We start from the raw sequence: 12,919 nt of genomic DNA on the forward strand, positions 1-12,919 counted from the left end.
GGCTTTTGATTCTTGTGTGTAGGTTACCAACCAGCAGCCATAGAATGTGTGAGGTTTTTGTTTGCAGAAGGTGTAGCACTGACAAGTCAGTACTGAACAAAGAACAAATTCTCTTTGTGACTTCCTTTATGAAATATTCAGAAATACTGTTTCTTTGGATCCAGAACTTCTCTTTCTGTTTACAAAGAGGCCCTACAGCAAAGTCCTGTCTCTTTTGGAACTTTGTAACAAATACTATGAACCAAAACAGTAAGGGAGAGTTCATAGTTTTGTTTTGTTTTAAATTCAGTTTATTTATTACACTTTAGAATCATAGAACTGTAGAGTTGGAAGGGTCTGTGAAGATCTTCTAGTCAAACCCCCCGCAATGCAGGGATATGCAACTGGATCGGACCTGCAACCTTGGTGTTATCAGCACCACACTCTAACCAACTGAACTATCCACATTTCCCCCTTCCCCAAGGGGTTAAATGTGGTGTACATGGTTCTTCTGCCTCCATTTTATTTTTTCACAACAATCTTGTGAGGTAGGCTAGACTGAGAGATGGTGACTGGCAGTGGCACAAGGTCATGCAGTGAGTTTTATGGCCAAGGGGGGAATTTGAACCCTGGGCTCCCAGCAAGCACTCTTAAATGTACACCACACACTTGCTGCATTCAACAGGTGTACACTCTTATGTCCCATTGGTGTGCAGTAGTTGAGTTGTAAACTCACATACAGTGGTACTTCGGGTTAAGTACTTAATTCGTTCTGGAGGTCCGTTCTTAACTTGAAACTGTTCTTAACCTGAAGCACCACTTTAGCTAATGGGGCATCCCACTGCTGCTGCGCCGCCGGACACTTCAGGTTATAGACTCTGCTAACCCAGAAATAGTACCTCGGGTTAAGAACTTTGCTTCAGGATGAGAACAGAAATTGCACAGTGGGAGGCCCCATTAGCTAAAGTGGTGCATCAGGTTAAGAACAGTTTCAGGTTAAGAACGGACCTCCAGAACGAATTAAGTTCTTAACCCAAGGTACCGCTGCACGAGTAAACAAGTTTTTACAGATAGCACTGTAAATGCGAACATGTGCAGAAAGAAGCAAGATGTTGACTGTGGCTACTCCAAGACGATACCAACTCAGTGGGTTGCAATGGATTGAAGCACCTGTGCGTTCAAGGCTGGTTACATTGCCATCTTGGAGCAGGTGGGCGCACACCTACAAGCTGCCCACCCTCTCAGCCCCACCACTGCAGTTCTGCCCCCTCATGTGCCACGACGGATCAATGCCACCAGTTGTTGGAAGAGCTCAACGCAGGAAAAGTACAGTATTATATTTATAACATGTTTTGATTTATAAAAGAACCCAGTGTTCGACATTAGCCAGGTGCCAAGCGCGTTTTATAACCATGTGCAGATCTCTGGATGCCAGGATGGCGACTGACATCTCCATCTGGCTGGCCCCTCCAGCTTTCTTAAACAGAAGAGCTTTTTTTTTTTTTGCTTTTGCGCCCCATCTTTTCCTTCAAGGGGTACATGGTTCACCCCCTCCTCAGTTAATCCCTACAAAGACCCAGTGAGGTAGGCTAAGAGGTAAGTGACTGGCCCAGCGTCACCCAGCGAGCTTTATGCCTCAATGGGGATTTGAACCCTGATACCCTGTGTCTTAGTCCGGCACTCTAACCACTATGCCACACTGGCTCCCTAGAGTACTTCTGCTCTATAAATTAAGTAGGCAAATAAATATGGGGAAAGCCAAATGTCCCTTAGAGAAGGATCTGAAATACTTTCCTTGGAAGCTTGAGTTTGTTATAGTCTGGATTGTTTTATTTGATGTTTCAACGTGTTAAAGCTCAAGCAGAAAGGTAGGTACACCAGGTTTTTTCATACATGGGGATAAGGGAGTAAGGATCAGGGTGAGTACCTCCACCCAATTCCAACCCCCTTCTGGCAGAGCTTCTTTCTGCTTCCTGAGGCTCAGTCTCACAGGTCTTCCAGTTGTGACCTGCTGCTGGCCTTGTCCTGTACTTAGTCATGAAGTTGTAGGCCTGTAATCTTTTATTATTTTCAGTACACACCAGGGTGGATAAAAATCAATTATATATATGTGTGTGTGTGATTTTTTAAATTTAAATCAGATTTTTTAAAATTTAAATTGGATTTGTTTGATTTAAATCAGATTGGATTTTTAAAATAAAATGCTTTTGGAGGAAAAGTCTTCCTAAAGATAGTTTTCTATTTAAGTTACATTATAGTCCAAAGGCTACTCATCAGGAAATAAGGATTTCTTTTAAGTTTTTCATGTGTGCTAAAACTCAGTCTAAGTTTTTTTAAAAAAAAAAATTAACCACATCAGTTAACAAACATGGATACATATGCTGTAATGTTATTGTATTAGTTAAATAAACGGTTTGAATTGTTATTAAGGAAATGATTCTTTTTCTCCTTCCAATAAGGTACAGCAGAAAAGTTGTCCAAATATAAACAGTGAACTTATTAAACCTCACAATAATTTCATAAAAGGCTCTGGCTGCAAGCTTGCAACACTCCTCCCTCAGCAATAGGAAGTAGGCTCTCTGCTGGAGTGCTATAACAGGTCTTAAAGGGACTATTGTGAGTGCAGTGCCTAGACGGTTGAACTGGGACCTGGGAGACCAGGGCTCAAATCCCCACTAGACCAAGCTCCTAAAATGCTTCTTTCTTTCTTTCTTTCTTTCTTTCTTTCTTTCTTTCTTTCTTTCTTTTTCTTTCCCTCCCTCAAATCTCTCCCCCCCCCCCAGTTTCTTAGAAAGCAGATTCTTCTCAGAAACAAGTGCTTTTATTGCCATGCAATCAGAGACTGTCTATTTCTTTATTTCTGTTGATGTGACGAAACAGGTCGATCTATAAATCGTAATGCAGAAGGACATGAAGTCGGCAACACTGATTTTCTTTCCCAGTGAACAGGGAAACCAACAACAGCAACAAAACCCCTCAACGTCATGCGTTACCCTTATTAGGGCTTTTATTCCCTGGTGCACTTTTGTGTTTAATCTGAGTTTGAAAACAAGAGCCGTTGCATTCTGGTGTCCATGGAAACCAGTTAATTAAAAGGGGGAAATGAATGCTATTGTCATTTATTTCGGTTGCTTTCTCCATTTACAACCAAACACAGATGCCCTACTGTTTCTGTGTTGCTCTTCATCTTGGCATTTTGATTAGTTGGGAAATTGCTTACTAATGTGAGCACAACTGAATTTTACAGCTTGCAGTGGTGGATTCTCCTTCCTTGGAGGTTTTTAAGAAGAGTTTGGATGGCCATCTGTCATGGATGCTTTAGTTGAGATTCCTGCATTGCAGGGAGTTTGGACTAGGAATTGTATGATTCTACAGTTCCCAAGACACCATCCTTTCTTAAGAGAGCAAAGCACATTATGGCACTACTTTGAAATGCTCCCGTGTGATGCTCAAGCAAAATCCATGGTATATGGCTTAGAAATAGCTTTCGCTAAATGAGCATATCCTTAGCACAAAATGCAGGGCAATTTAATATGGCTAGCTTTTCACTGGGCAATGTAATTAAATCTGTTTTGAAAAGTGGCAAGGCTTTGTGTGTGGAATGCTGTTTTAGACTCTTCAGAAGTTTATCCTGGGTGGAATGCTGGAGAGTATGAAAAGACAAGTGTTCAAGATATTTGAGACTACACCCTTTAGCTGCGCAGTGAGCATGCAAAAAACTGGATTTAATTATGTCGGTGCATAGCACTTCCAGAGCACTTCTCTCGTTTCTCTCTCCTCTAAACTGCCTCCTCACCAACCCCCCAAATGTGAAAAGCTATCTAACTTTATAATGGAGAAAAGATCATTTTATTCCTTCCCTTCTCCATCATACGTTTGTATGTGTGTTAGCCAGCTTTATTTTTGGGAGGTTTGAAGATAATTCCACAGGTCTAGGACATTCCGATTTCTTTTCAAGTATCCTTTTAAAAAACTAAACATGTCAGAATTACATGTGTAAAGTTTGCATTAAAAGATGCAGAAAAACACTCAGGATTTCATCAGTTTGTGGCGGAAAGCTTAATTCCCTTGCAGCCTTCTTTGGTTTCAAATTAGCATGATAAATTCTCTTTTATTTTTAAAAGGGCATGTTCTTAATTCTCTCCCTTCCCCCACTTGTGGACACAGCCCATCAAGTCTTGCATCTACAAACTGGTTTAACTGAAACATGTATTCAAGTAACATGATAAAAGCCCTAACATTTACGACAAGTGAGCCATGAAATTATATTCTTTATCATAATTAAGTTCTTTTTTTAAAAAAAAACCTGTCTTTTAAAGCTTATGCATAACATATTTCTGTTAGCCCCACAAAGAATGCTAGCTTTTCTAAATTACTTAGCTTTGGATCAGTACCTTTGTTCAGGGGGTACGCACAGTGCTATTTTTCTAGAAAAACTCACCATGAACTCTTAGAATGACGCTGAGGCTCACCTGAGAGGTGCTGGAACTAAGTTCCGGAGAGTTCCAGCTGGAAAAAAGCACTGGGTACGCAGTACCAGTATCTTTTTTCTACAAGAAAAGCATTGTGTCTGATACTAGGGTTAAATGCGGGCATTATGTACAGTGGTACCTCGGGTTACATTCGCTTCAGGTTACATACACTTCAGGTTACAGACTCCGCTAACCCAGAAATAGTACCTCGGATTAAGAACTTTGCTTCAGGATGAGAACAGAAATCATGCTCCGGCGGCGCAGCGGCAGCGGGAGGCCCCATTAGCTAAAGTGGTGCTTCAGGTTAAGAACAGTTTCAGGTTAAGAACGGACCTCCGGAATGAATTAAGTACTTAACCCGAGGTACCACTGTATTTTTAAGGGGGCGGGAGTTGCCCCAGGATCCTAAAGTGAGTTCCTTCCCTGCTCACTTTACTATTTCATGTATACAGTTGTACCTTGGTTCCCAAACTTAATCCGTTCCAGAAGTGCGTTCCAAAACCAAAGCGTTCCAAAACCCATAGAAAGTAGTGCAAAATGGATTAATCCATTCCAGACTTTTAAAAACAACCCCTAAAACAGCAATTTAACATGAATTTTGCTATATCGCGAGACCATTGATCCATAAAATGGAAGCAATAAACAATGTACTGCAGTCACACAATCAATCAGTAGCTGAACTGGGTTCCATACAGTCACAAAAACAAAACAATAAAGCCACAAAAATGCAAAATAAATAGCAAAAAACCAGACAAACCTCAGCGTAACGCCCAAAACGGAAGTGTGGCACTCAAAATGGAAGCGTAACACTCAAAACGGAAGTGTGGCACTCAAAATGGAGCACGTTTGGCTTCTGAAAAAAGTTTGCAAACCAGAACACTTCTGGGTTTGCAGTGTTTGGGTTCCAAGTTGTTTGAGTACCAAGGTGTTTGAGTACCAAGGTACCACTGTACCTCACTTTTCCTGCAAAGCGCTCAAGATGGCATGCGGCTCTCTTTTCTTTTCCCCTCCCCACCCTTCCATTTTATATTTGCAACAACCCTATGAGGTAGGCCAGGTTGAGGCCCCACTAGGCCTGTTTTGCTAGGCTGCATCATCAGGGAGTGAGCAAGATACCCTTGAGGGACTAGCATTACGCACCTCTGGGAGGGCAGCTAGAAAACTAGCGCTGTTCAGCTGCAAGATTTCCCTGCTGTTCTGTGGCTGAGGTACATATTGTTAGTTGGCGTCTTCCATGCTCTTGGCAAACGTGCTTTAAAGAAGCATATGCGCAACAGGGGACCTCTGTCGGGTCGGGAGCTCCCTTGCGCATTATGGTTTGGCCATGTGCTTTGCATGCGCCTGTCGAAAGCATTATGTGCATAGCGGTCCCAGAGTGCAAATGTAGATGGCCTATTGTGTTGATTTTACTAGGGCTGTCCTGGCTTGTGGGCTTTCAGTTGAATTAGAGCAGGGGTCAGCAAACTTTTTCAGCAGGGGGCCGCTCCACTGTCCCTCAGACCTTTTGGGGGGCCGGACTATATTTTTTGGGGGGGAAATGAATGAATTCCTATGCCCCACAAATAACCCAACGATGCATTTTAAATAAAAGGACACATTCTACTCATGTAAAAACATGCTGATTCCTGGACTGTCTGCGGGCCGGATTGAGAAGGCGATTGGGCTGGATCCTGCCCCCGGGCCTTAGTTTGCCTACCCATGAATTAGAGCGTGGTACTGATAATGTCAAGGTTGCAGGTTCAATCCCTATGTGGGACAACTGCAAATTCCTGCATTGAAGAGGGTTGGACTGGATAATCATCAGGGTCCCTTCCAGCCCAGCTCTACAATTCTATTATTCTATGAGTTTCCTTAATAACTGGGAATGACAGAGAGAGAAAACACTTTTCCAGGCACTCACTGAGCCAGACTCCTGCCCCCCTCAAAAAACCCAGGCAGTCATGAAATAGTGTGAAGTTGGGAGAGTCTGGTTTTTTTAAATTTTATTTAAATGTGAATTGAATTGTAAATTTACCACTTGCATTCCATAGCCCGTCTCCCCCTTAGGCTAGCCAGGCGTAGCTGCAGCATGTGGTTTCCGTAGTTAACAAATATTAAGTGTAGTTTTACATAATTATGGGACTGTGGTCGATAGGGAAAGGTGGGGCAAAATCTCTGTTAAAAAAGAATAAACCCCAAGTACTCAGCTTTCAGCCATGAAGGAAAGTAAGACTAAAATCTGGACTCTCCCAAATAAAGAGTGTGACTTAACAGGCTCTTTTCTTTCTGCTTTGTAGAATATGTGCAGGTTATGTGCATGGTCACATTCACACCAGATGTTTAAAACACTGTGACGCCACTTTATTCAGTCGTGCCCCCACCAAATTCTGCGAGTTGTAGTTTGTTAAAGGTACAGAGAGTTCTTAGGAGTCCCCTGTTCTCCTTGCAGAGCAACAATTTCCAGACTGGTTCAATAGTCAATCCCTCTTTCACAGGGAACTCTGGGAATTGCATCTTGGCCAGCCTTCAGCCAGGTTGAATATTAATAGAATCGTAGAGTTGGAAAGGAACCCCAAGGATTATCCAGTCCAACCCCCTGCACTGCAGGAATCTTTTTGCCCAATGTGGGACTTGAACGCATTGCCCTGCGATTAAGAGTCTCATGCTCTACCGACTGAGCCAGATGACAATGGAAGCTGCAACTCACTCATCTGGAGTTAGTCTCACTGAAGTCGCTGGTGTTTTCTTCTGACTGAGCATGGATAAGATAAAGCCCTTTTGGAGCATGCTCACATGGAATAATAAAAGAAGTTTTGCTGAAAGTCCTTCTGATGCGTCTATTTGAGCATATCATATATATAATCCAAGGGCCTTCTGGCAGTTCCCTCAGTGCGCGAAGTGAAGTTACAGGGAACCAGGCGGAGGGCCTTCTCTGTAGTGGCACCCTCACTGTGGAACTATTTGACTTTTAGAAGACATCTGAAGGAAAGTTTTTAATGGTTGATGTTTTATTGTGTTTTTAAATATTTTGTTGGCAACTGCACAGAGTGGCTGGGGCAGTCAGATGGGTGGTATATAAATGTTGTTGATGATGATGATGGGTGTTACATAAATAATGTTGCTGATGTATGTATGTTTGCTTGTTTGTTTTATGAAAACGAATCACGCCCAGTAATGTCCGCTCTTCTTTTGCCCAGGCGATTGCCAGCTGCAGACGCCGTGTCGAATCCAGAAGTGCACCACGGACTTTGTGGCGCTGACTTCTCACCTGAACTCTGCCCTTGATGGCTTTGATTTGGAATTCTGCAAAGCCCTGCGTGCCTATTCCGCCTGCACCTACCGCAACTCCAAAGTCTGCCGCGGGAACCTGGTCTACCATTCGGCTGTGCTGGGGATCAGCGATCTCATGAGCCAGAGGAACTGCTCCAAGGATGGCCCGACCTCCTCGACAAACCCCGAAATCACCCACGACCCGTGTAATTACAGCGGTCGCCAGGGAGCCGGCGAACTTCGCGGGGGAGGAGAGCAGACTCCGCCCACGTACTTTTTCTGTGGCCTGTTTGGAGACCCCCACCTGCGGACCTTTAAGGATCACTTTCAGACGTGCAAAGTGGAAGGGGCGTGGCCCCTCATAGATAACAACTACTTGTCGGTGCAGGTGACAAATGTGCCCGTGGTCCCCAGATCCAGCGCCACTGCCACAAATAAGGTGCGTACAAGGCACACGCCTTATTTTCCTCTTTAAAAAGTTACAGTGGAATTTGAAATTTATAGACGGCAGGATTTTAATGAATTGGGATATGGAAGAAAGGACAAGCCGCAGAGCTGTGCTCGCAGGGAATCCCTGGGCTGGCTTATGCAAACCAGCCTGGCTGGCCTAGCGGAAGAGCAAATCTGTTAACATGATGAAAGGCTGTTGATGGGTCACCCCAGAGGAATCCTTTGGCCTGGAGAGACAGGTGTTGCTGAGGTGATGGGGTGTGTTTTTGAGGTGACAGGGAAAGAGGGGTGTTGGGTTTTTTTATAGCAAGGTGTTCTGGGAAGAAGAAGGGAGAAGAAAGATTGGGATCCATCTTGGGCAGGCCGGCTGAAGGCTGGCTTCACTGCTGTGGGGGACAAGCCTCTCTTGAAGTGACCATGCTGTAAGATCTGGGCTTCCTCCATGCAGACTGAATTGGTAAATCGAGATTTCTTAAAGCTACGGCAGTCTCTGACGTGTCTCAGTTCTGCAAAGGAACACCGACCCGGGGTGAGTGCCTGGAACCCCCTGGGATCTTGCAGAGAGTGGCGGTGGCGGCACACGATTTTTGTAACAATATTTTAAATCTTAAACTTTCCTCCCTCCCCCTTTTTGGTGATGGTGGCGAGAAAGCAGAGCTGTTGCATGTGAATGCATGTTTAATTCTTTCAGACTAGAGAACATGTAATCAGAGCATGCTCACAGATAGGTGGCCAAGAAGAGACAGCTGGTTTTAAGGAGCAGCTGACCTGCTATGCTATGCAGAGACCGATGGAAGGTCTCTTGTGCTGTGGGCAGAGAACATTGGCTGAGAGTTGATGAAGAATGGAGGGTTTATGAGCAGCATGAAAATTATCCAAATCCCGAAGGAAAGGTGGGGTTGGGAATAACGTGGAAGGAATTGCATTGTGGTGAAGCGCATTTGTTGGTTTACAGTCTGTAAATAAGGTTTGGTGGAAAGGAGATTGAGCTCTACTAGCTAGTTTTCGATTGGCTGTGTTGTGCCTGGCGACTGAGTGCAATAGGAGATGGATTTTGACACGGTAGAGCATGGTGCTGATAAGGCCAAGGTCGCAGGTTCGATGTCCATAAGGAGCAGCTGCATATTCCTGCATTGCAGCGGGTTGGACTAGATGATCTTTGGTGTCCAAGTGTTCAGTTCTGTGATTCTACAAATTATTCTGTTCTTTAGCAAGAGTACATACTTGGGATCACACAACAGAGATGTGTTAATGCCAACTGTTAAAGAGACCCTGAAACCGCACTCTTGTAAATGTAAAGAGTATTCCTGACTATGAGAATTCTAAGTTTTCTTTTTAAATGTTTATTATTAGCATTATTAAAATAAATACATTCAAATTAAATTATACAGTGCTGATGCTAGTGGGCTAAATGGCACTTCTGGCATCTATTGTCTTAAATTTTGTGAGTAGTAGGATTAAAACACTGAAAAGAACCCCCCCCCCCCATGAGGAATATTTCCGACTGAGAAGAGCTGTATGAAAGACGTGACTTGTTTGTATGAATTCAAAAGGTGGAGGCTCTGGGTCACTGCTCTTGGCAGATTTAGTCTGACATTATTCTAGTGGGTGGGGAACTTCCCTCTTGACTCAAAGATGGCTTTGGCCCATATTGAGCCAGTGTTGTAGTCCCATTAAGTTCAATGAATCTTAAGAGACCTGAGTTTAAATGCTAAGACCCAAGGAGGGAGAAATGGAGATTTGTCTTAGAAGTTGCTTCTGAGAATGACTTCATTAAGGAAATGCTGTTAGTGCCTCTGGGCTTTTGGGCTAAAGAGCAATCTGAAGTGCAGGGTGGTTATTAAAAACAACAACACAAAAGTGACGTAATTCTGCTTTCAGAGTGCCAGTGGAAGCATACAATTAGCAATTTGTAAGATAAGTATTTTGGGAAGAACAATATGTTTGGTCCTTTTCTATGCATAATTGACCCTTAATGCCTGTAATTTGGTGTCGAGGATCCCACCGCAGCCCCTGTCCCCCTCCCCCCCCCAAAAAAAAACTCCTGCCTGCATATCAGCTCCAAGCTGCACACACAATTTGATCTGGAGTGTGTTAATGTTTTTTTAAAACAAAAAAATCCTCATGACCTTCCAAGGTGCTGTGTGTGTGTGTGTGTGTGTGTGTGTGTGTAGTGTAGCCATGGAGTCATTTTATGACCTAAGTATTCAACATGCTATCAAGCCCAGTTCAAGATCTTAATGGTGACTTTTAAGGCCCTGAATTGCTTGGAACCCAGTTATCCAAAGGCCCCCTTCTTCTTACTCTGTCTGTATTGTCTGTATTGCTGCATTGTTTTTAACACTCGATTGGGAGCAGCCCAGAGTGGCTGGGGAAACTCAGCCAGATGGGTGGGGTATAAATAATAAAATTATTATTATTATTATTATCCGTCCTGTCTGGGATTAAAGTTCTACTGGGAAGGCTCTTGACACCATCTCTGAACGATGCTCATAGTTCAGCAACTCAAGAGAGGCCTTCTCCTGGGTGGTACCCCAGCTGTGGAATGCCCTCCCCTTTGTAAAATGGCTGACACCAATATTACGTAGTATCGCACGCTGGCTACGAACTTACCTTTTCCACCAGGTGCTTAATTTGTCAGGCCAGCAATAGTGATATTGAAGAAGAGCAGTTGCGATATTTGTGGTGGTAGTTTTTCATAGAATCGTAGAGTTGGAAGGGACCATGGGGGTCATTTAGTCCAACCCCCTGCAGTGCAGGAATTTTCCCCCTAACATGGGGCTTGAGCCCACAACCCTGAATTTCTATTCCACCATTTCTCAAAGCACCTTAAGGCGTTGTACACCTCCCTCCCTCCCTCCCTCCCTCCCTCCTTCTCTCATCCTCACAACAGCCCTGTGGGTAAGCTAGGCTGTGAGAGAATGATTGACCCCCAAATCACCCACTGGGCTTCATGGCCAAGTAGGGATTTGAAATCTGGTCTCCCCAAATCTTAGTTCAGCACTCTAACCCAGGGTTCCTCAAACTTGGGTCTCCCACTGTTTTGGACTACAGATCCCATCATCCCTGACCATTTGTCCTGCTAACTAGGAGTGATGGGAGTTGTAGTCTAGCAACAGCTGGAGACCCAGGTTTGGGAAACCCTGCTCTAACCACTGGCTTTTGGTAATTTTTTAATCTTAAACTATGTCACCCACCCCAGGATCTCTTGCTGACGAAAGCTGAGCTAAAGGTGAAATTAAAATAAATAAATTTCTGTGTGACGTTTAGTTCTCTTGGATAGAGAGGTTTGAATAAGTGAGCTGTCAGATACCGAAGTGGATGCTCTTCTGAGTGGTGCTGTCTTTTGTTACTATTTAATGTGGTTTTGAAGCTGCATCGCCCAGGCTCGCAATCCTGGGGAAAGCGCTGCGTTCAACACCCTGCCTTTTAACAACAGAAGCCGGCAAGCACAAAAAATGAAAATGGAAAATGAAAATACCATCGTCAATGTTAAGAGGTGATTGATCCAAAGCGTGCATCTGCATCCACAGGGATGTTCAAATAGGCAGAAGCAACTAATGGGATGTGGGTGTGTTCATTAAAGAGACTTCGACTGTAGGATGTCTGAAAGAGGTTTCTTGGCACTGGTGATTCTATTGGATGCTACACAGACCTTGAGGTTTTGCTTCCACTGCCAGGCAATTAGGCTTTTATCAGAATACCTTTGTGCTGTCATGGAAGCCGTGCATGACATACCTCTGAAAGCCTTAATGCATTTACTTGAAACCCTTTGAGTTCTGTTGCTTAAACATTCCCTTTTTAAAGATGCGTTATGGAAAAGTCTTCCATTTTTTATAGTTCTTTTCTCATGTTTACCCATGCAAAGTTGCATAAAGCGTCCACCATTTTCAGGGTGGCCTCGTACCTAGCTTAATGACAACAAGTCAGTCACTTCTCATCTTTTTAACAAGACACGCCCCCCCACCCGTGAAATTATTTTTTTGCTGTCAAAAGTGATCTCCTCAAACAGGACATCTAGCGAACAAGAACTATCACCTTTTGTTTGGAAGGACGAGGCTTCGGAATTAAAGTCTGCATATTGCAAGTTCTGCTAAGCAGTATATATTACTCATTAAAAAGAGAACAGGCAGAATTTAGATTGGAATAAATATCCCCCACCTCCCCCAGAGCAGACTGGGGTTTAAGCAGCAGGAATTTCAGCAGCATTCTTGATGGGATCTTGTTCTTTTCCATCCTTCCTCACTTTTCGCTCTTCTCAAGAGATTGCTTATTTCAGGTAAATCCAGGTAACCATCTGTTCTGGTAAGTAATATCCATAGGTTCTGTACTTCAAAAATGGCATTGGGCCACAGGCATCTTTTTTGAAAATATCTGTCAGAAAAATGCAAGGAGTAAAACAAACAAACAAAAAAAAGTCATATGTGGGCCTCCTGTTGAGTCAGAGTGCCATTTCAGCAGCCTGCATGACGACTGTGCTTTTGAAAAGATAGATAGATATGCTAGCTAGACAGACCTGTTTTGGGATTGCCTTTGACTTGTATGCCAGCCACATTTCCGGAAGAGAATTTGGTACAGTAAAATATACAGTAGGCCTTCCTGGGTACGGCGAGAAAACAACTTTGTGTTCATCAGCATGAAATGGAATTTGCATTGCTTACCTACCTCTGTAGTTAGAAAATGCACCTGGATTTAGGCCTTGTGCACAGAACCATTTTGAATGCATAAGGCTTTCTGGGTCAGATGGCAATATAACTCCTGCACCATCT

The 12,919-nt window shown here is 43.6% G+C and overlaps 1 protein-coding gene across 4 annotated transcripts in view; it reads left to right on the forward strand.

Moving 5' to 3' along the window:
• RGMB (repulsive guidance molecule BMP co-receptor b) overlaps positions 1–12,919 on the forward strand; it is a 39,087-nt gene that overhangs the window by 11,520 nt on the left and 14,648 nt on the right. For all 4 annotated transcript variants that reach the window (XM_080972863.1, XM_080972865.1, XM_080972866.1 and 1 more), the window contains one exon: positions 7,628–8,139. In XM_080972863.1, the coding sequence (XP_080828989.1) occupies positions 7,628–8,139 (512 nt within the window). The remainder of the gene's footprint in view (positions 1–7,627; positions 8,140–12,919) is intronic.

This window comes from Podarcis pityusensis (assembly GCF_964106645.2).
Source record: "Podarcis pityusensis genome assembly, chromosome: 11".
Classification (NCBI taxonomy): Eukaryota; Metazoa; Chordata; class Lepidosauria; order Squamata; family Lacertidae; genus Podarcis; species Podarcis pityusensis.